Here is a 23,234-nt window from a genome sequence, read left to right as displayed (position 1 = left end):
TAGCTTCATAACCTCTCTGCTAATGGTAGCTCTTCCTTTCCTCTCAGCTAATGGTAGCTCTTCTTAACTTCAGAGCTAATGGTAGCTTTTACTAGCCTTCCAGCTGAGGGTAGCTCTTCCTAGCCTCTGAGCTCATGGTAGCTTTTCCTAGCTTCATAACCTCTCTGCTAATAGTAGCTCTTCCTCTTTTATCTTTATCTTGCTAGAAAGAGTTCACTGTTTTCCAATGAAGACCACTGACTGACACCTCTTATCTCCACTACAGCTGTACCTGTAAAATGTGTAGACTGTTGTATATTCTTGGTTGCTAACACAGTAGCTTGTGAATAGAGGTTTCACCAGCTTCTTGAAATAAAACATAACTCCGGGCAAAACTGGGAATGTAAACACAACGATCCAGAGTGGGATCTTGGTATGTGCCACTTTATTTTGGGATATAGACGTAGGTAAAACCACAGATGAACAAAAATAACGAAACAATCTTGTTTTGCTGCTTTTACAAACCGGAACAAGCAAAGTGATTTTTGTCAGTCAACATTTCTAATTGCCCAGTTTGTCTTTTTCCTCGTCAAGGATGAGAAAACATTTAAACACTTGATTGTCCTGCAAAGATTCCTCAATCGATCTTTCCACCGGCCTGTTTCAAATCATCCCCGATGTCACTTACGTTCTTTTTTGGTTTTATTTTTTTAAACCTTCGTGCGGTGTCTCTTTGTTTCTGACGTCCCGGCATCGACGCTCTCCAGTTTGAGTAAAGAAAGGCTGCCACCGGGCCGAGCTCTTATCAGGCCCGTATATTGAAGAGGGGAAGTTTCAGCCACTTGTTCCGACTTACAGTATCTCCCTGTTCTCAATCAAATAGGGGAAGGCCTATTGATTCTGAGCCTCAGCGAGGGGCCTCAGTAAGACTATACATATGGGTGCTGTTTGAAGTCCTCCATCGATACCTTCCTGCTAGAATCCATATCTCTGCAGGCGCATCCCCCCCATTACCCCCCCCCGACTTCCCTTCGGGCGCTCACCTGAGTTAATCTTTATTTCACATGCGTTACTCCTCTGGTAATCCGTCCAGAAAAGCAGAATGTGAAGCAACTTTTTCAAAGATTGCATATTGATCCTTGAAGAGGCTCTTTCTTGTGAAGGCTTGAAAGGTGAGGATAAAGTCGAAAGGTAATTCCAAAAATCCAGTCGAGCACGGTAAACAAACGGTGTATGTGTGAACTGGAGCTGCTGAATAAGATTGGAGAGCTGGTTCTTTAAGATGTACATACGTAGCTGAGATTTGTAGACACGATCATGACTCGATTATAAGTTTGTGACGGCTTAACAGAGCGAAATGAAAGGAAACATGTGTTGTTGTAATTACTAGAGCTGTTGTTGCTCAGTCAGTCGGCTCGACTTAATTCTTTTACGTTAGAGCGGACGATGAATGAACGAGTGGAAGTTGTAAATTCTGTGATGGAGATGAACTGTTTGCATGTGATAGAGATGCTTGGAGGCAGCAGCCTGTGACGCTCGCATCCCTCCTCTCTCTCAGCTTATTACCTCCTTTCTGTTTCCACCAACAACCATCAAATAAAGGGCATTAATAAAAGCCAGACATAAATACCTTGTTTTGCCTTGTCTCCAATTAAGAAGAAAATCGTCTGCTGAAAAGGAACGAGGCTGAAAACGACCGAAAAAAGCCTCAACCTGATGTTATAACTGTGGGGATTCATTAAAGCGCTTACTTGAAATGAAACAGCCGACACATTTACCAGCTACACCGGTATATACATCGACCTGGCATAGCATCATGACCCCCCTTCCTAATGTTGTGTAGGTCTCCCCTGTGCCTCCAATCACATGATAATAATGACACAATGATAACAAATGTTACAAGTCTCAATTTAACCAGCTAGCAAACTCCTACTTTGTGGATCTGTTTTTTTTTTTAAATAAATAAATAACCAGCTATACTCTGTTAGTGGGGGAGGGGTAATATATGGGCTGCACAGGTCCGCAGCATCTCCAGCAGCATACAATACAGTATATTTATTGGCGAATGCACCTGCGTATTGGCTGATATCGATACCAGTAAAAAACGCAAATAGTGAATCAGTCGATGTCTAATCAGGCAACAGGATGTTGTTTAGTGGGAGGGGCCTTCGTGTCATATGGGCTGAGGGGAGGGGCCTCTGTGGATCATCCCACAGATACTTGGGATCTAGTTCCTAAAGTGTGTGTGTGTCATTGCTATGTGGTGGGGGGTGCCTGGCCTGGTCTGGACTTGGTGGGTGCCATGATGGTCAGCGTTGTTGACTTATCCCGTGGTCATAATGTTGTGGCTGATTGGTGTTTAAGGCTAAGAGAGAGTGGATGGTACTTTTTTTTTTTGGAGTTACACAAGAGAGACCCACACAATATTAGGAAGGTGGTCATAATGTTATGGCTGATCTTTGTACTCACACTGTAATAGTTCTGACCCAAGCATTTGCCTCCTAAAGTCCGGATTCTATGACTAGTCTGAGTACAAGTGTGCGGTGAATGAGTGCGCTACACTTTCTTGGCCCGGTACAGTTGGAGGAGGAGGTGGACTTTGACACACAGTTGCCATAACCACAACACAACAACAATCCGTGCTTTGGCACGACTGGCTCCAGTGTGAGTGCAGCCTTAAAGCAGGAAGCTAATGCACCTGGTTGAATCGGTGTAATGCGCCTGTTTTCCTGAGACTGATTTTTCAGAAGCAGGTGCTTTTAAGGATGAAAGGCGGCCACGATTGTGTTTGCAAAAAAAAAAAAAAAAAGGACACACTTGGGCTTCACGCGCCGGGGTCACAGCCTTAGCAACGGAGGGTCTGAGGCATAGCAACAACGACGGCCACAGAGTCGGTCCAGCAATGCGGTAATTGGGCTTTTTCTGACACGGCGGCGGAAGGAATCGGCGACGCTATCAAACACTGGCACACTTTTCATCACGAGGACGCACGGACGCCGCTTTGTGTTTGGCGGCGTGCATGAGCGAGCGCGTGTCGTTGCCATTAGAGGGAAAGAGATTGTGAGGAGGAGAAAGCGTTGGCTTTCATTTGAGCAGAGTGTTATATAGCGACTCCATTAGTGTAACAAATGGACCTGGTCGCTGGTGTTTGCGATTGTTCTGCCTCTCGTGTCTCGTGCATGCGTCTCCGTCCTTGGGTCGGCGCAATATGTATGAGGTGTTATATCGTCTCATTCAGCGTCGCTCTGAGCGCCAGCGGCGCGGTGGTGGTGTGTTCATGTACCTTGAAGGTATGTGAAATGTCGCTGCTCAAGGTCACTTCTGGGCCACTCATCTTCTCGTAGAGACATGGAAGAACATTACTCATCAACGGGGCTGATGGGAAATGTTCCCTTTCATTTCCCCGTGGATATTAAATTCCATTTTCACTGTTGAATTTCTTTGTTTTTTTTCCTTCTTTTTTTTTTTTTTAGAAACCAAATTCACCTAAAATAAAAAGCAATTTGTTATTTTTTGGTTAAAGAATTTCATTTGGCATATATATTTTTTTATATATATTTATTTTAATATATTTTTTATATTCTTTATTTACTTTTTATTTCTTCAAGTAAATATTTTTTACTACCATATTCCTATTTAGTTTATTCACTTTCTTTGTTGTGGACAGTATTTTCATATAAAGTATTATTTTTTTATATTTTATTTATATTGTTTATTTTGATTTCTTTATTTTTCTACCATTTTCTTTAATTTCTTAATTTTTTGATTTTATTATTTTATTTTTATTTGTTTTTATTATAATTGTTTTTATTGTAACTAATTCCTTTTTTAACACATTTTTAATCCTGCATTTGTAATTAATTATTTTAATTAATTGCACCTATAATTTGATTTGTATAGCTTTTATTATTATATTATTTTGGACTGGAGTCACTTCAGCTTCCAGTTCCATGGGGGAGACATCATGGGAACCCTTAATCCAAACCCCGATAGCAACTACGAGCGAAAAAAACGCAAGCTGTTCATTCCCTTTCTACACTCGGTGCATATGTTGTTTACAAAGCAATCATCTTGTCAGAATTCAATAACATTGCCTGGATATTCCTGCAAGTAAAAGGTCAACATAAGTGTAACACACATGGAAAACTGGAACTGGCCTAAACTGAATAAATGGGATCTCGAGGGATGCTTCGCCCAAATGGGAAGCATAAATGGATTTATTACAGCGAGATGATACAGTTAGAGCGAGGACCAGGGAGGAGATGCAGTATGTGGACAGATTAGAGAGGGAATAATGGACGGACGGAGAGCGAGGAAGAGAAGGAATGATGTACTTACAGCTAACGAGAGAGATGGAGCGTCACAAAACATTATCTGCACTAGAAACACTGGACATAATCTCATTAAAGAGGAGTCTCAGGGGGAAGAAAAAATCTCTTATCAGCCGCCTTTCTACACTTGAAAGTCCAGATTTCTAGGAAAGGATTTGTCAGTAAGGGAACGGATATTGGATTATGTGTCATTTATACATAACGTTATCAGTATTACATTTTTAGAGATGAATTACATCGAAATAGTTGTGAAATAATCACGCGTGACCTTTCATTAAAAAAATGCAAAAACATGAGACACACCTCGGGTCTGTTTCTAAACCACAATTACATACCTCATCAAAATGATGTTAGGAAAAGATAATAGGCCCTATGATTGATCCCTGTGGAACGCCACATCAGGAAATGACACTGCCAGCGACCTTTAAAGTGGCTCCTTCATAACCAACCTTCCAGCCAATCTTTAAATATTAAATATATAGTCCTGATACATTCTTAAATAAGTCTTTCCTTGTCTTCTCCCAGAGTCAACTGGATTCGTTTCAACAAATCTTTCAAAGTTAATGTAGCTCCTACTTTGTGTTGTCTAAGATTTGTCTCTAGGAAACCTTTCTCTTCCTTTTAATGCAGCGTTCAGTGTTTGTTGTTGTTGTTGTTGTTTTTTGGGTGCAGCCTTTGAATCAAGTTGATAGTATTGAATGATGATCTCCCGCTACCACTTCGCCCAACATTTAGGTTGGTAGGTCAAGCTTTTCTAAAGAGCATTACCGATGTGATCGTTTTAAAAAATATGCCTGGATTGGACACCAGTCTTTTGGTACTGAACGATTTTGGACATAGACGCAACAATTGAACTACTTTCTGCCATAAAGGCAGAGCTAGGGTCTAAACCTTTAATACCAAATAAGGAAAAATAAGGACAGTGGTGTCTAAATGTGTCTTCGTAAGATTGCAGTTTTGTCTGCATGAACAGCTCATAAAACGTTCTCTTCTTACAACATGTCGTCCCTTGAATTCCGCTGGTAATTTGCTAAAAAGCTTTTTAAAAATATCCTCATTACGATGACGGGAAAAGCTGGGGGAGAGAAGACAAAGACGGAGGTGGAGGGCAACGACAGTTTGAGAATAACGAGAGGGTGTAACCTCTGGATGAAAGTGTTCGTACAGACGCGGCATCTGGACGTACTGTACATCTCTTTCCTTTACATTCTGCCCACAGCTTCACTGTAGATGTACATGAGGAAAAATAGGGAGGGGAGGGAGGAGGGGGAGAGCTGCACAGAGAGAAGGGGGAGAGATGGGGAGGAGGGAGGAGTGCAGGAAAGCAGGAGGAGGCGAGGGAGAGGGAGAGGAAGGGAGATGCGCGAGTGGAGTGGAAGTGCTCGTTTAATTTGAATTTAGAGGATGCGAAGAGTCGGCCGGCGTTCGCTGGGACCTGAGGGGGAGGAGAGGGTGAGAGAATAAAAGGGAGACGGACGAGAGGAAAAGAAGCCGAGTTTGAAAAACGAGATGAGAGAGTTGGGCAGTCGAGAGGCGTCAGTCGCCCGTCAGCTGTGCAACTATTGATCAACGGCAGCCAGGTGGTCGTCTGACGGAGAAGAAATGATAGAGAAACCGAGAGGTGGTGGTGGGATCTAAAAGAAGAGGATCGCTCTGTTCTGCTTTTCTTGATGCCAACCTGTGAAATGAGGAGAGTGTGTTTGAGAGCACTCCAGCTGAGCGACACTCATCACACGCCAGATAAAAAAAAAAAACCCATTCAGTTTGCAGAGTCTGTGCCACCGGCGAACGTCCACCGTCTACTTTGAGGAGCTGGCAGTAGTTGAGTTGTGATTTACAGGCGGCGGCGGCGGCTTCACGTGGACCTGAGACGGCATTCAAAGCAGCTTCCAAGCATCTGATGAGAATACTGCGAAAGAGTGTCTGAGGACGTTTGCGTGGTTGAGAGTTTTCTAAGCATTCCTTGAAATCTGGAGAAAGAACAACCACATCCTGGAATAGTTTTTGCATTTCTAAGGGATTCATAAAGATCCCAAGGGAACTGGGAAGTCATGATGTGGATACGGACATGAGGAGGGATGAGGTGCTGGTGGGTGCGAGGGCAAGAATGGGCTGCCACTGCCCCGTGGCACCTCCGACTGCCTCCACCACCACCAACACCACCACCACCGCCACCACCGCCGCCTCCCCGTGAGCATGCAGGTCCTACAGATTGTCAAGGAGCTGGTGTCGCCGTCCAGACGCAGGGCAGCGGCCAGATTTGGAGGTGTGTTTGTGTGTCTGCACAGTGAATCTTTGTTTTCTTTCTCGTGTAATGACCCGTTAAGTCACTGTCATGGCCATTGGTTGGGGTTCTCCGCTCTGTGCATGGACGAAGGTTGGACCCAACTGATTATGGTGCTAGTTATCTTGTCTCTTGGGTTGTCCTGATATGTATCTGGATCCAGGCATATTCAGAATGACTGTAACCGATCTGTTTTGGTGTCAGCGTAGCCTGATCTTTAGTAGTTGTTTTAGGTTGTGCCCTAAACCAAAACCATGTCCTTGTAGAGTCAAAACATCTTTGTCGTCTTCTGTTTTAACGGTGGATGGCTAGCGTCAACGATGTAATATAAGAAAAAGTAAAGGAAGAGAAAAGTTTCCTGGAAAATAAATCTTCCAGAGAAGATCAGGGAGTTTATGGCAGCGTTGGAGGACCAGGATGTTTCTGGAGAACGCAAGGAAAGAGCTACCTTCTCCACACTAGACAGATTTATTCGAGTTGACTCTAGGAGAAGACAGGAAAGACTTAGGAATCCACTTTAGGACATTTAATATCAGCTCTAGACTAGGATTGTGCGATACTAGTATTAAAAGATCGGTATCTGATTGGGGTTCAGATGATGATGATGATGATGAACGCTGCTTCACTTTCTGTCAGAAGCTATTAAACCACCTGAGACAGCTTCATTAGTAGACAGGTAGCTTTTTATTTGGTGTCTCCATCTGAGCGTCTTCCCAGTTTAGATCAGCATTTGTGTTTCAGAAGTAGAAAGTCTCATCCAACTACTTCTCGAGACGATAACTCTTTACGAATGGCCGTACTCAAAGGAACTTCATGAGTTATGGGAAGAGGAGTTGAAACCATGTCTGCTTTATCATCCATGGTGCTTTCTGTGACTTGGATTTGTGAAGTTACATGACTGATGGATTCAGAAACCCAACCAGCACCAACGTCACAATGAAGGAGGTCGGTTTACAACACACCTGTCTGAAGAATACGCTCTGAGAGCTCCAACCTAAACTCTTTATGGGAACCCAGAGAGATGATGTGCTTCCATATCATGAAACGATAATCAGACTTTGTACATTTGCCACTCGTTTAGTTTCCCCTTTGATTCTTTGCTGGTAAATTGGCCTTATTAAATGAGGTTTGTTCGTTCTTAATTGTTGCACACTGGCTGTCGTTGTGGATGTGGTTCAACGTGTTTTTTTATTTTTTGCTGTGCCATGTGTCATTAGTCTGAAGTGGAGGGACGTTCCCCCCCGGAGCTGCCTCTGTAATAGCCCTGTTGCTGTGGGATGTATGTGAATGCGAGGGTTGCATTTGTCTGGTGAGCGATGAATAATGAAGCATGGCGCTCGGCTCGGGGTAATAGAACACTCTGACCCTTGATCCCTTGTCCCGTATCCTTTTTTTTTTTGTTTTGTTTTGTTTTTTTTGATCAGTCACTTTGCGGGCTGTGATCTCCGCTATTGGCAAGCAGACGATTTTATTGTCGCTGCCATGCGATTATTTGCCCCTGCAGGGGGATGACGGCCACAGCTCGCTGACTTCTCGCTTCAGTGCTCTTAAAATAAAAGAAAAATGGGAAATTTACATAAACTGATGGGTTGAATGGCAGGTAAATTGGTGCTTCTTGCAGGTTTCCTCCTAAAAAGCGTATTAATCAGGACATTGATGATAATTTATGGTAATCTTCTGTCATGTTTCTCAGGTTATGTGTCCCTGTGGCCGTGCTTTTTCATATTTTTCAACTCATACATATTCAGTTTTCATTAGAAAAGTCTATATGTACAACACTCTGTTGTGGTCAGTGGAAATTTTCTTTAAGTTCAAATATAATTTAATACATTGTCACTTATACGGTTTTCTACATGGTTGTATATGACTGAAGATGTGTTTTCCAAAGTCGTGATCCTTTTATCATCCTGTATTAAAACACCTGGACGTTAGCTCGCTAACGTGTTAGCCTGTGTTGGCTTTTAGGCATCAGCAACAAGTTCCAGTCGAAGATAGAGCAACACAAACAGATTCCTATTCACGATTTGTACTATAATGTACTATATGTTAGACATGACACCAGGCCACAGCTTTCTGAGGTACAACATTTTTAGCCAAAGAAGCTTAATGTAAAACTCCTTATATAAATACCTTTTAAAGGATTTTATTCTTTGGTGTTTACCCTTTAAAGCCAAAGGCTTCACCGGTGGCATTACAGTGGATTACAGTTTTCACGTGACAGATTGTGCTATTGGAAAAATTCAAAAAGTTTCTGAAGGCTGAGACGTTGCACTCTACAACCAATACGGTGTCATTGTGGTGATCTCACATGCACCCATCCTGGAAGGTTATTACACTCTTATAAGTGTCAGACATCGAACTTTCCAGGTAAACACATACTCACAGGAGATTTTATGACATTTTTATAGTGAAAATAAGCAAAAATCTGGTCAGACATTCTGAGGCTTGAGTGTTAAAGGGTTAATTCACCAACTAAACCCAATCATGAACAGCCAATTAAACCTCTGATTTAACCGCTGCAGCTTGGGTTCTAATGGGAAGTCCAAATTTTGAGTGGAAATTGTTTCTTTGTTCTTGAATGACTGCTGGTAAATAATTTATTAATTTGGTTCCACAAGGGACCAATAATCCACATAGTCCAGCGCCACAGGAAAAATAACAACTTAACCTCTTAACCTGAACTGCAGGCTACTCAGTGATGGCTTTAACGGATTCGGCCCAGAGGTCCTGCCGTTGATGCAGTTGATAAATGTTGCAGCAGAGGTTGCATGATTATTTTTTTTACCCCTCATTTTTATTGAACTCTCTTAAAAAGCATTATCACCTCCCGTCTCCTTCCTTTATCTAATTGGAGCTACTTTATCTGATTGATCAGGGACTCCCCATACAGCATTTCCCTCCGCGCTGAGCTCAGTGAAATGTAGACAAGTTTTTTTTTATTTTTTTATTTTTTTTGAAAAACACTTTTGAACGTGTAGATTTTTCACGCTTTCTGCTCGGCCGCCGTCTTTATCTCGGCCCATCAGCCCTGCGGAGGAATTCACCTTGGCTCTTCTCTCGGCTCCGATCAATGCGGGCAGATTTAGAGATGGCAGCCGACAGATAAAGGACACACATGCGTACATTCGCACATTGGCTGCACTGATGCCACGGTGTTATGACTGGGTGCTAGGTGCTAGCGGAGTGATGTATTCCTTCGTTGCACCCAACGTGATTATTGGGGTTTGTACTTGAACCACTTCCTTGAGCGTGCGCAGTGATGTCTGCCTCCGTACACGTTTCATGTTCTCTTTAACGAAGCGATGTTTCCTGATACGTTCATACCGAGAATACGTCCTCAGCCCTGATTACATGGACGCTGCCCCAACAATTCAAACCAAATAAAAGCTTTTTGACTGGAGCGGTTCGTCCACTGAGAAACGTCCAACTTTATTAACTTTAGAAGAAACTTTATTAGTGGACAGCGTGGAGACGTGGAGACATCTTGCTTGTCTTCTAAGACTCTAGACATTCAGGACTGGAGACAAAGATGGAGGAGGACAGTTATTCTTCTTCTCCTCTTCCTGCTCTTTCTTCTTCTGTTCTATTTCCACCAGATTTCACGATCCAAAACCTCAGAACAGCTTCTTCTTCTTCTCCCGTATCTTATCCTGCCTTCTTCTTCTACTCCTCCTACTCGTCCTCTGTCTTCTTCTTCTATTCCTCCTTCTCTTCCTTGTCTCTTTCTTTTTTTATTTGTTATACTTCTTGTTCCTTCCTGGTTCCAGTACATGTGACATTCCTCATCATCAGAACCACTTTTTCAATCAAGTTCTGTGTCGCTTGATGTTTTGAGGTGAACACATCTATCTGGCCACTCATTTTTATTTTGAATTTAGTCTTTTTACTCTAAGCTTTTTCTAAAACACTGCAGCAACATTTATCTGCACTGAGAGCAGGACAACCAGAGCAGCTTGGGTTTATAACAAATCTAAAGCTGGACTCTGAGGCTGAACCATGGCTGCAGCCTTCACCAGATCATCACCACCACCAACCACCAGCTGCTCACAATCTCACTGCATTATTCAGCAGCTCGATGCTCTGCCTCTTTCTCTCTGTCTCATGCCCTCTCTCCTCTGTGACATCTCAACGGTAGTAAAAAAAAAAAAAAAAAAAAATCAAACACTGCACCAGCAGCATCTAACAACTTCTCAGTGTTTTACAAACCAACTTGTGAACCATCTGTGGCCTTTCTGTGGGTTTGTGTGTGTGCGTTTATATTTAAGTGTGGACAGAAGCTTGAAAGAGAAACCGCATGCCCGTTGGTTAAGGACGGAGCGGCAGCCAGTCCGGACCCAGCGGGTGTTGGGTTTGAGGCCGCCTGCTGACATCAACGCTGTAGCAGCCGGGCTAATTGCCCGTCCGTCCTCCCTAAAGGGCGAAGCCGCTGTTCGTTTCACACCGCTGCTGTCGGCTTTCAAGGCAGAACACAGTCTGCGGTGGCATCATCTGAGCATCCAGGCTTGTTTTTTTTTTTTTTTTTTTTTACCATCTTTATGGTGGTTGAGTGTGAGCTGGTGTGATGGCATTTCACTGCACTCTTTCGTCAGGTAAACAGAATGACTTGTGCTTCAGTATCTTAGCTGTTCCCAGGACTGTCACGGCTCTTCTGGACTGACTTTATCCACCACCACTGTGTCCGGTTAGTTAGCTAGGACCTGCTAGCTGTTGAAGCTAAAGTCAACACAAAACCTTGGCCCTGTTGGTGTGGCCCATTGGGACTTGGGTGCAGATGTTCCCGTACACTATCCCAGCCACTTAGTACTTAAGACCTGGTCTTGTGCTGCCATGATTAGCGCCTCTGTGGTGGCTTTTAGTCCAGCTTTTTCCAACCATTGGTAGCTTTTATTGATATCAGTCGATTTCTCTTGTGGCTGAATCCTCCTGAATTTTATTCTGCATTTAATCCTCATTAGATTCTTTTAGTGGTTTTCATGGTACAACAAAAAGAATAAAAGTCATGAACAATGTTTACGACTGCAACAAAATATAAAGACATCATTTGAACTTCATGGTCATGGCCTTTGTGTTTTTTTTTTTTGTTTTTTTTTTTGGGCATCTGATTTCAGCAGTGAAACCTGCTGAGGTTGTTTTTCATCCGTCCCGACTTGTCCCGTCTTGTTGATGACAAACTGGTCTGAATTAAAGTTGTAGCTGCATCACATTCTCTGCATAGCTTGTGTGGTTCTGCCCCAGTTTAAAGAAACGCATTATTAAAATCATTTGTTACTTGCGTTTTGTTTGTTTGTTTTTTTAACTGCAGAGCTTATTTAATTTATACAACTGTGGTTAGCTTTGTTTGCTAACTCTCTCCCGGCTGTGACTGCTGTCATAATCCAACGCAGTTTGAATTCTTCAAACCACGGAAGCATCTTTGCAGCCGTTTGTCGTCTTCGTGTGTCGACTGTGAGAAAATTACAGCTATACAGCCTTAAAATCAGTCTGTTTAGACGGGGTTTACATATTTTGGGCTTGTCGTAATGAAATACTGATAATACTCCATCAAAGTAGGTCAGTTCAACTTTCATGGCGGTGTAATGGCTGTAGATGTAAGCGTGTGCACGGTCGGCGAGCCAGCGAAACAAGGAAATGACTTCCGACTCTAACCAAGGAGGAAGTTGGACTCGAGGCCAGTGAGGAACTGTGATTTTATTTACTTTCTGTTTGCTGAGCTTCACCCCTCGTCCAACTCTGCTAAACATCTGTCTGCAGTTGATTTGCTCCTGTCATACGGGAAAATGCAGAGTAAATGATTGAAAACGAGTTAAAATCAACACGAGAAGTAAGAAATTATCTCCTGGGACGTGTCTGTATTTAGCTCTGGCTGCCTCTGATCTGTTCACACATTTAGACTCTTTGAACAATGTGCTTGTGTCTAATTATCTTCTGGGGTGATGTTTCGCCCACTGACAGACGCTTTTTTATATTGATTAATGTTTGTCTATCTGGTACGTGCTGCAGTGTAAAAATACAAGTCTGAAAGTGTGGCTTTGGTTTATCACCAAATACCTGCAAAACTAAACAACTTTCATCTCCACTTGTGTTTATTCGTTAGCTGTGTTTCCATTACAGACTTTCGCAAAATAAAATCACTATTTCTGAAATTTCGATAAAGTACGTGTTTCCATTGAAATGTGTTTTGCGAATGAGCTGTAACTGATATCTCGTCACTTGGAGGAAGATGGACTTCCTGCCTCATCTCTGATGATGCTTAACATGGCGTCTACAGCTGCCGCCATCTTGGCAATTGCTAACCCTCAGCTAATTCCAAAACATTAACTTGTAAATATGTTTTTTTCTGCTGTTAAGTTAGATATTTCAATATGGAGTCAGACTTTAGTGGCTGTGTGAGGAACTGCAGTTTTTGGCACTTCCTGTAGATTTAGCTAATTTTGCCGTGTTTACACAATAAGCCAAGATGGTTACCGTGGTTAAAAATTACAACATATCTTCGTATTTCCAGGAACTAAATCAGAAACAACAAGGTACTTTCTTTTTTATCGTTTTCTCCAGTGAACGCAGCTTGTATTTTTTAAAGGTGAAGGCAAAGTAAAAGCTCTAATAGGCCGTAAGGGAAGTCTCATCTTGAAAAGCAAGCATTTTTGGAACGCGGCTTGTTTTCTTTTCGGGTCACGCACAAGCACTTAAATGCAAATTTGTCTGAAGTATCAGTTCACCGATCTTATTTTCCTTTTAAACAAGAGGGAGACTCTTCTAGAAATTAGATGACACAGCGTATTCCTTCCTTTTGTTGCAAGCACATTGTCAGATTCAATGGCCGTGTTGTTGTGTGGAGGCTTATTTCGTTTTTTTTTGTCACACGGCTGAACCCACTTTTTACTTTTAAGTAAGTCTGAGGCCTCCTGGTCATTTTCTCTCAAGCTTTTTGTCGTTGTCCTTGTTAATTTATTCACAAGAACATTTAGGTCGGTGCTAGGTTGACCGCCCACTCAGCAAACTGCCTGTTTGCATTTCATATACAGAACTGAAGACAGGAAGCAGATGTAGGATTAAGCTGCACAAGTTGCAAAAGATAAAAAAGAAAAAATACTACACCGGAGAAACTGCATTGGTTTGTGTGAGGATAAAGTTCTGCTTGCTTTATATCAAGTCACACCTAGCATGGATTTTAGAAGATTTAAAGTCAGTGAAATGTGAATCCTACCCCAGTCACTCTTGGTGCTTCCGGATTTGACCGGTTTAAAGTCTAAATAGCCTAAATAGTTGTTTCTTCCACAATGCGGAAAGGCGGCATTGTAGCTCGCATTCTTTCTTTCATGGATCCATTAGTGGTGACTGTAATTAAACGCACTGTCAAAACTCACAGCAGTGGCCGTGACCACAGCTATTTGTATGTTGTTAGTCTGTGGATATGCCGGTTGAAACAGTGCCCTCTTTATCTTCTTGAAGTGACCCTGGAGCTTCAGAAGTGATAACACCAACTTTCCTCTCACATAAACAGAGATTTCCTGTCCCCAAGCGGCACAGCGCTAGCTAGCTGTACAGCTAGCATGATGGTAGATGACATTTTTTTAAGTTGCAAAGTAGTTCCTCACATTGGGGCTGATTGATTTAAGCAGAATCTTCGACTCTGGTACGATGGATCGTCTTGATATTGTGAGACTCCAGCTGTCTCGCCAAATAATAAAACAGTGTGAAGGACATACTTTCCTTTGGCATTCAGGAAGCCTTAAAAGAGAGGGCGAGTTTCAGAAGATGAATATGATGGATGAAACTTTGTCCTCCTCCTCTTGTTGAAGTGACCGTGGAGCTTCAGATGTGATAACAGAACTTTATCCGACAACTTTCCTCTCGCATAAATAGAGATTTCCTGTCCCGATGCAGCACAGCGCTAGCTGTACAGGGAGCGTGATGGTAGGAGATTCCTGACATTTTTTAAGGAAAATTTGCACACTAGTTCCTGGTAGAGAGCTGATTGATTTAAGTAATATGGTTCAGGAACAAGTGCACATGTTCGACTTCGGTGCGATGGATCGTCTTGATCTCGTGAGACTCCGGCTGTCTCGTCAAATAACGTGTTTTGGCTCAGGGCCTTCGTCAGGAAGTGTTTAGTCTGACTCCAAGAAAGATCTGATAAGAAGTCTGGTGGCAGGTGTAGTCATTTGGTTTGTCAACTCCATGGTAGATACAGACAGAACGTGGCCACTACTACTAAATAAAACAGGTCCATTTTGAAATACAATCAGAAACTTCTGTTGACATTCAGTAAGCCTTAAAAGAGAAGGAGAGTTTCAGAAGATGAATACGAATGTTTGAAACTGAGCCCTCCTTCTCTTCTTGAAGTGACCCTGGAGCTTCAGAAGTGATAACAGAACTTTATCTGACATACACAGATATTTCCTGTCCTGATGCAGCACAGCGATAGATTTCTTTTAGACTTTGATATGCCACATCACAAGACTCTTCACGGTACATTGCGTCCATTTCATAATGAAGTTTTAATGGAAACTGTTTATCATCAAACTGTCGTCTGACTTCTCTCTCAGCCTCTTTCTCTTTTTTTCCTCGGCTTTCACTCAAACATGTCTCGCAGCAAAGAAGAAGGGAGCGATTTGGAAATAAAAAAACAGCTCAGTTAAGTCCGTGAATCTGTTGTGGTCCACTCCGTCCTTAACACGCTTTACGGTTTCTTCATGAGCGAACTCCTCTGACATTTAGTTTCGTTAGTTGGCCTCAAACATTTTTCCAGATTCCAGCTGTCTGGGATGTGCTGAATAGCGCTTGTTGTTGTGTTTGGGTGGGGAATGTTGTGAGTGGGAATGACTCGCTCCTGAAGTCAGATGTCCTTCCCTCCCTCTCGCTCTCTCTCTCTCTCCCGGTCTGTCCGAGTTGTAGCTCCTCTAACAAACAGTAGCTTTGTGACAGCCTCTGATCTCACTTCTCTTTGCCGCTCGCTCTTCTTTCTCCCCCCCCCTCCCTCACAACCCCTTCCCGTTGCGTTGCGTTGCGATGGCGCAGTGATGGGATGAGGTTGGTCCGGCTTGTCTCTTGGTGTGTTGGACCTGGTTGAACCGTGACCGATGCGGACTAAGGCTCGCTTGGAGGAACCAGTGGATGGCTTGAAAAGAGGTAACAGATGAAAAGATGTCGCTGTAAGTTGGACTGTAGAGGTCATAAAGGTTGTGTTCATGTTTACGCTGGGAATCCTGAAATCGCTTTATATGTTAACGGACTTTAAATTGTGTTGTGTTCAAGTGCAGTAGATTTCGGTCGGCTTTATTTCAGTCTTTGTTGTCCTTTGAGGACGTAAATGGGATAAAGGGTGAAGTTATATTTATAGCTCTGCATCATACCTCCATAGAAACATAGGTACGTGTTGTTGCAGCAACTCAAACGGCAATAACTGTCGTTGGGCTTAAAAGCTTTTATTTCCCCCGTCCATGTCTCTCATCAGTACAGAGAAGTACAGAAAATTCCTCTTCCTTCTTCCTCCTACGCTCCCTCTTTCCTGTGCTGCAGTGATCTCAGTAACACACTGACCCTAAACCCGAACCGCTCGGTTAACGTTGCAGGAGCATAAATCAAACTTAACTCTTCAGCAGTTACTTGATGAATTTCCAGCTTAGTTGTCGAGTTAGCTTTTTCCAACAGGTCCCATCTAATGTGACATTCATAGTCTTCAGTCAGTTCAAAGAGTAGGTGGTCTCTGCTACCTGCTGGTCTTCTCTGGTTGCCGGTTCGTTTTAGTTGAATCAAGGATTTTACGGCCTGTTTTTAAAAGCTTTGCATGACCCGTTGCCAAGTTTGTGACCTTTTAACTTCTTACAAGCCTTATCGTTGCTTTGAAATCCTCGGCCAGGAACTTTCTGGCTGTTGTTCCTGTTCCTCGGAGACTTAGAAAAGTGCAAAAATAGTTTTTTATAAAACAGCAGACAACTTCCTGTCTCGTTTAGCTGGACGTTAAGATTAAAGCTAGCATGCTAACAGGCTAATATTGGCATGTACTTAACACCCAGCAGCTACTAACCAGCAAACACCAGCAGACGTCTGAAGAGATGAGCTGCAGCCTCCTCGCTGCTAACACTCTGCTTCTAAATACAGGGTCCTGATGACAGAATGCTAATTACAGAAATACTGCTAAGTACTTGAAAATGTCTGCAGTTTCTTCGTCGGGTGCTACAAGCTGAAATTAATGTGTAGTTTTGCCTGCGTATGTATCAAAGTTTATCCAAGTCTGGAGCAGAGTAGGAATGTTATTCTTTTTCCTCTTAGTTAGTTATATGATTTTTTTATTCAACTAACATCCCATATCTATGTAATGGCACATTCAAAAGCAGAAAGAATCGCAACTATTTGGATGAAAGATCTTAAAGAACCCCTACATGTCCTTGTTTCAGCTCGTCCTTTAAGCTTCCGCTGAACACTTATGTTTTGCTTCGTAGCCTCGCGCTGACGTCTAAACGCTTTTCTTGCACAGTTGAAATGAGTTGGACGGTGTGAAAGTCAATAATTTGTGTCTGGATCAGGATGTCGTGTCGTGTAAATGTTTCCTGGAAGCTGCAGGCGATTGTTAAGGCAGCACAGGAATAACACAAATTAGTGAAGTGTAAAGTTGCCTCATGAGTTTGTTTGTTGGTCTCTAGTATCTGTGAAGCTGCATCATCGTGTGAACGTCTCAGTCATGACTTATGTGAAGGTGCCACATGTTTTAGTCAAACTTTAATTAGCAGAGCTTTGTTTGTGGATTGATGGACCTGCCACATGTAGCGTAACAGCTGCTTCACTGGTCTGTTGTCGATGTTACAGGTTCTAGGTGGAAGCTTGGTTTGTGCAACTAAGAGTCCAGGACTAAAAATAGCTTCACTTTACAAACATTAACAAAACATTAACGTCTGATGACTTAAAAACAAAGAACTTAATGCTCTTGAGAATCTGCAGAAATAACAAAGTTGGATCCAGGTTATATAATGATCACGTTTAGCTCTTTAACCTCTCAAACCGCTCGCACGCTCAACTGGACCGTCCAGATTCTCTGCTTAAGTGTTTGATGGAACTTGGTTTTGTGATTGGACATGACGTTGAAACTCTTGTAGTTTGAGCCCCAGCGTTAAATCAGTTGTTTCAGATCAATGCAGCAAATGTGTAAAGCAAGGAAAAGTCTTAGTGGAGGAGTTAAAACCCAAGAACTTTATGCAAAATGTGACCTCGATGATAAACCAATCATTGAGTTGTTGTTGAGAGTGTTCTTTACCCACAAAGTGATAATTCCAACACATTTCTTGCACATATTAAGATTAATAGAAAAGAACGTCTACATTGCACGATAGCAATACCAGATATTTTGCAGTATTGTGGTTTCAGAGCGGTCTAAGTCTAGGATAGTGTGCAGAAGTTAATCCCTAGAGCTTTGAAAGCTTTGTGCAGATTCACTACTATATAAACTGTCCTTTTAAAGACGTGCAAACTGCACAGGTCCACGTTAGCAACGACATGTCCAAAAGTAGTAAAACTACCAGTCGGCTGCATGTTTGGTCAAACTAAGGCTCCAAAACCCAGATCCTTGTCTCAGTTCCCAACAGAGAGACTCCAGACCACAACTACGATATAAAGCTTCCAAGATAACTTCTACCTCATGAAAATTAAATTTCTTCTCAGAACAAAAGAACATGTTGGTATCATGTCGGCCGGTTGTATCAGTGCATTAGAGAGCACGTAGGGAACAATCGAAGTGCTCTGTAGGTGTGAAGAGCAAAGCAGGAACAAAAGACAGGAAATGAGTTGGTCTCCAGTCGTCCCCTCCGCTGTTATTATTACACTTATTATAATTATTCCTCTTTCCGCGCAGATAGCATCTGCGTGAGGCCAAGAGATGCATAAACAATGGTTGGAGGGGAGCGAAGAGCCGCGAGAGGCGAAGGACTCCTCAACGTCTAGAACAAAGAGGTTCTCATCAGAGCAGGAAACGAGAAGCACTGTGATTACGCCTGTCGTGTTGTTCTTTGTCGAGTTACTTTCCAACAGCGAATGACAATGAGGAACGGGCGCACAAACGCACCGCGTGTCGCTTCCCGTTTACCAGCGCATGAGTGGCCGACAACAGAATTATTATGTGGACACGTCATCCTCACGTTCACAACTGAGTCAGAATCCGGGTTTAAGAGGGTTCAAGGACGAGGCGGCAAGCAAAACCACAGAAGAAGAAGAGATTTTACTTCCTGGAGCTCTACATGAACCATAACTTAACATTTAAACGTCCCATGTTTTGCAGAATTGCAACGTTTCTAACCTCTTTATACATAAGAGACATTCAAAGACAGTCAGCCACGTCTGTTTTAATAGGTTTTATTGTCTTTCTCCTTCCTCATAAAGCTTCACTGTGTCAGTATTTCACTGCATATGTATGTACGAGGACGTTGGAGCGGGTGAGAATGAAAAATGATTGGATCCTGAGTTGAGGTGCTGTGGTTGGTTACCTCCATAACAGGCCCAAATAAAACATCTGTGGTCTGGGCTGACACCTTCTTTAGTTCTAGCAAATCACATCAGAGTGATACATATTCTCTGGAGTCGGAGGCATCGTGTCTTTATATAGATTAAAAAAATGAAGCTTGTTGACTCGAGTTTTCCTGGATAAGTAACTTGTGAAGCTGCTTTTGTTATTTCGTTGTTTCATATGCTCATTTACATCAACATTTAAACAAACAGAAGTATCGTTTTATTTCATTTATATGTGGCTGATTGTTAGCGTTAGTTCTTGGGTCAATGTACAAGTGAAATACAAACGCTGTGTTACTACTCTGGTAAGATTCAGTTTGAAGTTTCAGTTCAGCTTTTTGCTCATATGCTGCAACCTCAAACAATGAACTTCAGCACGTTTTTGCATCGTTTTCTATATTTAAACTGCAGTTAAACGCAGCGCTGCATAAAATATACCTGTAGCTGTCCTCAAATATCTGTCCTTGCAACGTGGAGTTAAACACATCCTCAGCATTGAAGGTGGCTACTGCATTTGACGCTAGTCAAACCTTTTATTGAAACCACATTAATAAAAGTCTGTCAGAAGGGTTAGCAGCAGCACCTGAAGGCAGCATCAGGCCTGTTTCCGTGCAGGTTTTACAGATCGGCTCAGTCAAAACCACAGGGATCAATTCTGTCTTGAAATATTCTCTCATTGTCGTAAAACAAACATCCTTTTATTAGAAGCCATTTCTCTTTATGTAGCACTGTAACGATCCAAATAGTCTCAGGATGCTTTCAAAGAAACAAAAAATGGACTTTAATCATCAACAGTTATGAACTTCACTGTAAATGACAAGTGAAAACCTGGAAATCACAGCGTTCAGATCACCTGCTTTAGCGGTTTAACCCTGGAGAGGAAGCAGTCGCCTGACTTCCTGAATTATTTGTGCTCCGTGATGGTTTCGCATTAGTCGTCACAGAGGAGCACGTCTGGGTGACAGCGATTTCCCACGTGGCCTGAATGCAGCACGGTGGCGTGAAGGGCAGAGCTGGAGGGCAGAGCCGGAGTCCAGCTGGTCGGGTGACGGACCGGGACATTTTAATCACAGCGGGACGGGGACGGTTATTCAGGAGGAGGTGGAAGGTCAACTCCACGGGCGGCATCCGGGTTTTACTGAAGTATGAGCGGGGTGACACGAGAGGGCACCTGTTAAAGGGTAACCCCGAGATCCCGATAAACGCTGTGACTCATAGTTTGTCTGGAGTATTTTATTTTGACTTTTAATGGTTTGACAATCTGACAGGTTGACCCTGAAAACAAATACTTGGATGATTCTGGCACAAATGCTACTTAAATATTATATTTGAAGCAAATAATTGATGTTTCTTTCATATGGCTGTGTTCACCGCCCCCATTAGCATTAGCTCATGCCATTAGCATTGTATTCAGGCCGAGCAGGAAGATGATTTTAGCTCTAACAGAACTTCTTTTAGTTAGCTAAAAAGACAAATATTCATTTCAGGAGTCGGTGGAAACCAAAACAACAGCAAAAAGAGCGTCACTGTTGGATTTATAGTCACTTAACTTGGCATTAATGTTGCTCCGTTGTCACTGTTTGCTAACAAGTTGAACATATTCAGTTAAATATGTTTACAATTAGCTTCGACTGCCGCCAAAATGCAAAAACATAACTAATTAATAGCAGTTTGACTACACTTTGAACAAAAATCTGGTTGAAATCCTGATTTAAATCAGGACCTGATCATATAATAAGAAAATTTGTTTCCTTGTCCCAAAATAAGACCACAAAACTAAAAAAAAAATTGCAAAGATTTTCTAAAAAAGAGTAGTAAAATAATTGACTAATATTTTTCTCCTCTGTTTCTAGGAATTGTGTACATGTATGAATGTATCGTAATGCAGCAAAGAAAAGAAAAATTAGTCTCCAAATAAAAATTTCCTCTTTGGTGGCACAAGATCTTAAGACACATTTCAAAGCCATCGAGTCACTCGGGTTCTTCTACATATGGCTATAAACCCCGTGGACCCACTACAAGCCCTTAACCACCGATAAAAACATAAATCCAATCTTCCTCATGGATGCCAGCGTGATCCTTGAAGCAGGGAAGGGCCTCTAATTGCATTTAGCTTAAGTCGGGCCGCTGCGGAATACTAATATGGCTTTAAAGAACCCAGAATCAAAGTTAGCGTCAGCGCAGTGAAAGGCCTCGAATCCCATTTCCTCCCCGGTTCCTCGCTATGGGAACCGCGGGGCCTCCTGGGGTGGAATTCCCAGCAGAAAAAAAAAAGGGCTTTACTGTATTTGTTTGTTTGCCCCAGACAGTTTGCCTTGTTGTGGGGGGGGGGGCTCCTTCGCCTCCTTCGCCTCCCAGCGTCTTCTGGCGCTGTGTGCGCTCTTGGCAGCCCACGGCGACATGCCTTTCACCGACACACACCATCCTGTCATAAAAATGCCAGGCAGCTCAATGAGAAGCGTGTTTGTCTCGGAGCGTTTTGGAATTCCTCTCCGGACTTTTCCTCCCGTCGAAAGCCCCAAGAGACACTGAGAGGAAGTTAGAGAATGACTGGAGTCAAATAAAACCAGCTGGAAAAAAAGCAAGAGTTCGTCAGTGTTACTCAGCTGACTTTGGTCTTTTCTTTTATATTTGAAGTATGTTCTGACTGAAAACTATTTCAAGACCATTTCAGTCATTTGGATTTTTTCCCCCCCGAGTGCTTCTCATTAAATAGTTACTGAAATTCTTCCAGACAATTTTAGATCAGGTCTAAAAATGTTGCAGCCTGACTTCAGACTTCATCTCTATCTTATTTACTGCAGGAAGGTGTTTCGCCAAAGTTACAGACTGACGTTAGTACTGAGATATTCCAACAACTGTTGGATGACGATGTGAGAAATTTGGTTCATAAGTTGACTTTCAGTCCGCTCTTGCTGCAGTTTGGTGTATTTTTTGAAAGTTTTTGTCGTTTTATTGTATTGTTTGTTGTATTTTTGTGTTGCACTGCAGCAGTGTCCTCTTGTCCAGGACAAATAAAGAAACCTAGACTTGATTTTGCATGAACTCTCATGATCCTTGAACTTTCCACCAACTAAACTAGATGAATTAGTGAAAAGGTTAATGCTAACATAACATGCAAACTTTTAAATGTTAGCATAGCTTTGTCTGGAACCCTCATACCGTCCTATAATCGTGGACGTCCCTTTCTTTAACACTAATTTATGCACCTGCTAAGACAACAGAAATTGCATTGTGGGATTTCTAGCTGTAGGTTTCCTGAGGAGCAGTTTTGAAGCTCAGTGTGGAATCTACGGGCGCCACCATCTTCCCAATGTCCATCTAACCCCCAGCTAAATCTAAAACCGTCTTCATTTGATCTTTATATCTTTTCCTTGCACTTCAATCTCTTTAGGTGATTCTTTAACTTTCCATTAAGTGCGTTTTGTTTTTTTAGATTTCTGTTTGATCCCAGGTCTTTGCCGTCGTCTTGACTTCTCATTCAGATTTACTGAAGAATTCAGTTCTAAAGTTGTAGACGCTTCAAAAAAAAAATGCCGCATAGTTTCCTGCCGGCTGCTTGTCCTCACTGTGCTTTGCAGGTATAATTCATTACAAGCCTCCATTACACCGTGCTGCGCGCCGAAGGCAACACAAACACAAACCTGAACCCACTTAATAGAGCATGCAGCAGCTTTGTTAACACACATCCAGATGGCTGAATCAGGAAGTGTGTGTTAGCCGTGTGTAAACTGTTGTTGGAAACTCTGATTTGCAGTCCTGAGGCGCACAATGTGTCGGGTTATCAGCGTGTGCGGCGACAACAATAAACACGGAAAAGCTTTGTGAGCTCTTAGCTCGATGCGGACGCTCGTGTTATCCACGCAGGCCGAGGTTAGTCGAGGTTAGCTGCAGCGTAGCGTTCATTCTCCCAGTGTGGTGAAGAGTGTTCGCTCTCCACGTCAGCTCTTGGCACAGTGACGGAGGGCTGCGGTAACACAAAGCATGTCTGTGATGACAGAGTAATCTGATGTTTAGTCAGAGACAACAACGGTCGTAGCGCCCAAGAAAACTCACACAGGAGGCAGAGAATACAGTAATAAAGCTCGATGTGGTATTTTTTTTATCCAGATAAAATCTAAATTCAGTCACTTAACTTGTATTAT

The 23,234-nt window shown here is 42.5% G+C and overlaps 1 protein-coding gene across 7 annotated transcripts in view; it reads left to right on the top strand.

Annotated features, from left to right (window-relative positions):
* usp6nl (USP6 N-terminal like) overlaps positions 1–23,234 on the top strand; it is a 67,368-nt gene that overhangs the window by 25,285 nt on the left and 18,849 nt on the right. The window contains exon 1 of one of the 7 annotated variants that reach the window (XM_047575262.1): positions 5,703–6,576. The exons of 4 other annotated variants lie outside the window; for them this stretch is intronic. In XM_047575262.1, the coding sequence (XP_047431218.1) occupies positions 6,507–6,576 (70 nt within the window). In that variant the 5' untranslated portion in view covers positions 5,703–6,506. Of the gene's footprint in view, positions 1–5,702; positions 6,577–15,104; positions 15,747–23,234 lie in introns of those variants that run through there. 2 more of the 7 variants (XM_047575263.1, XM_047575264.1) reach the window with 2 other exon arrangements.

Source organism: Mugil cephalus, chromosome 22 (assembly GCF_022458985.1).
Source record: "Mugil cephalus isolate CIBA_MC_2020 chromosome 22, CIBA_Mcephalus_1.1, whole genome shotgun sequence".
Taxonomy (NCBI): Eukaryota; Metazoa; Chordata; class Actinopteri; order Mugiliformes; family Mugilidae; genus Mugil; species Mugil cephalus.
Note: the sequence above shows the minus strand (reverse complement) of the source record. Positions and strands in the feature narration are given on the sequence as shown.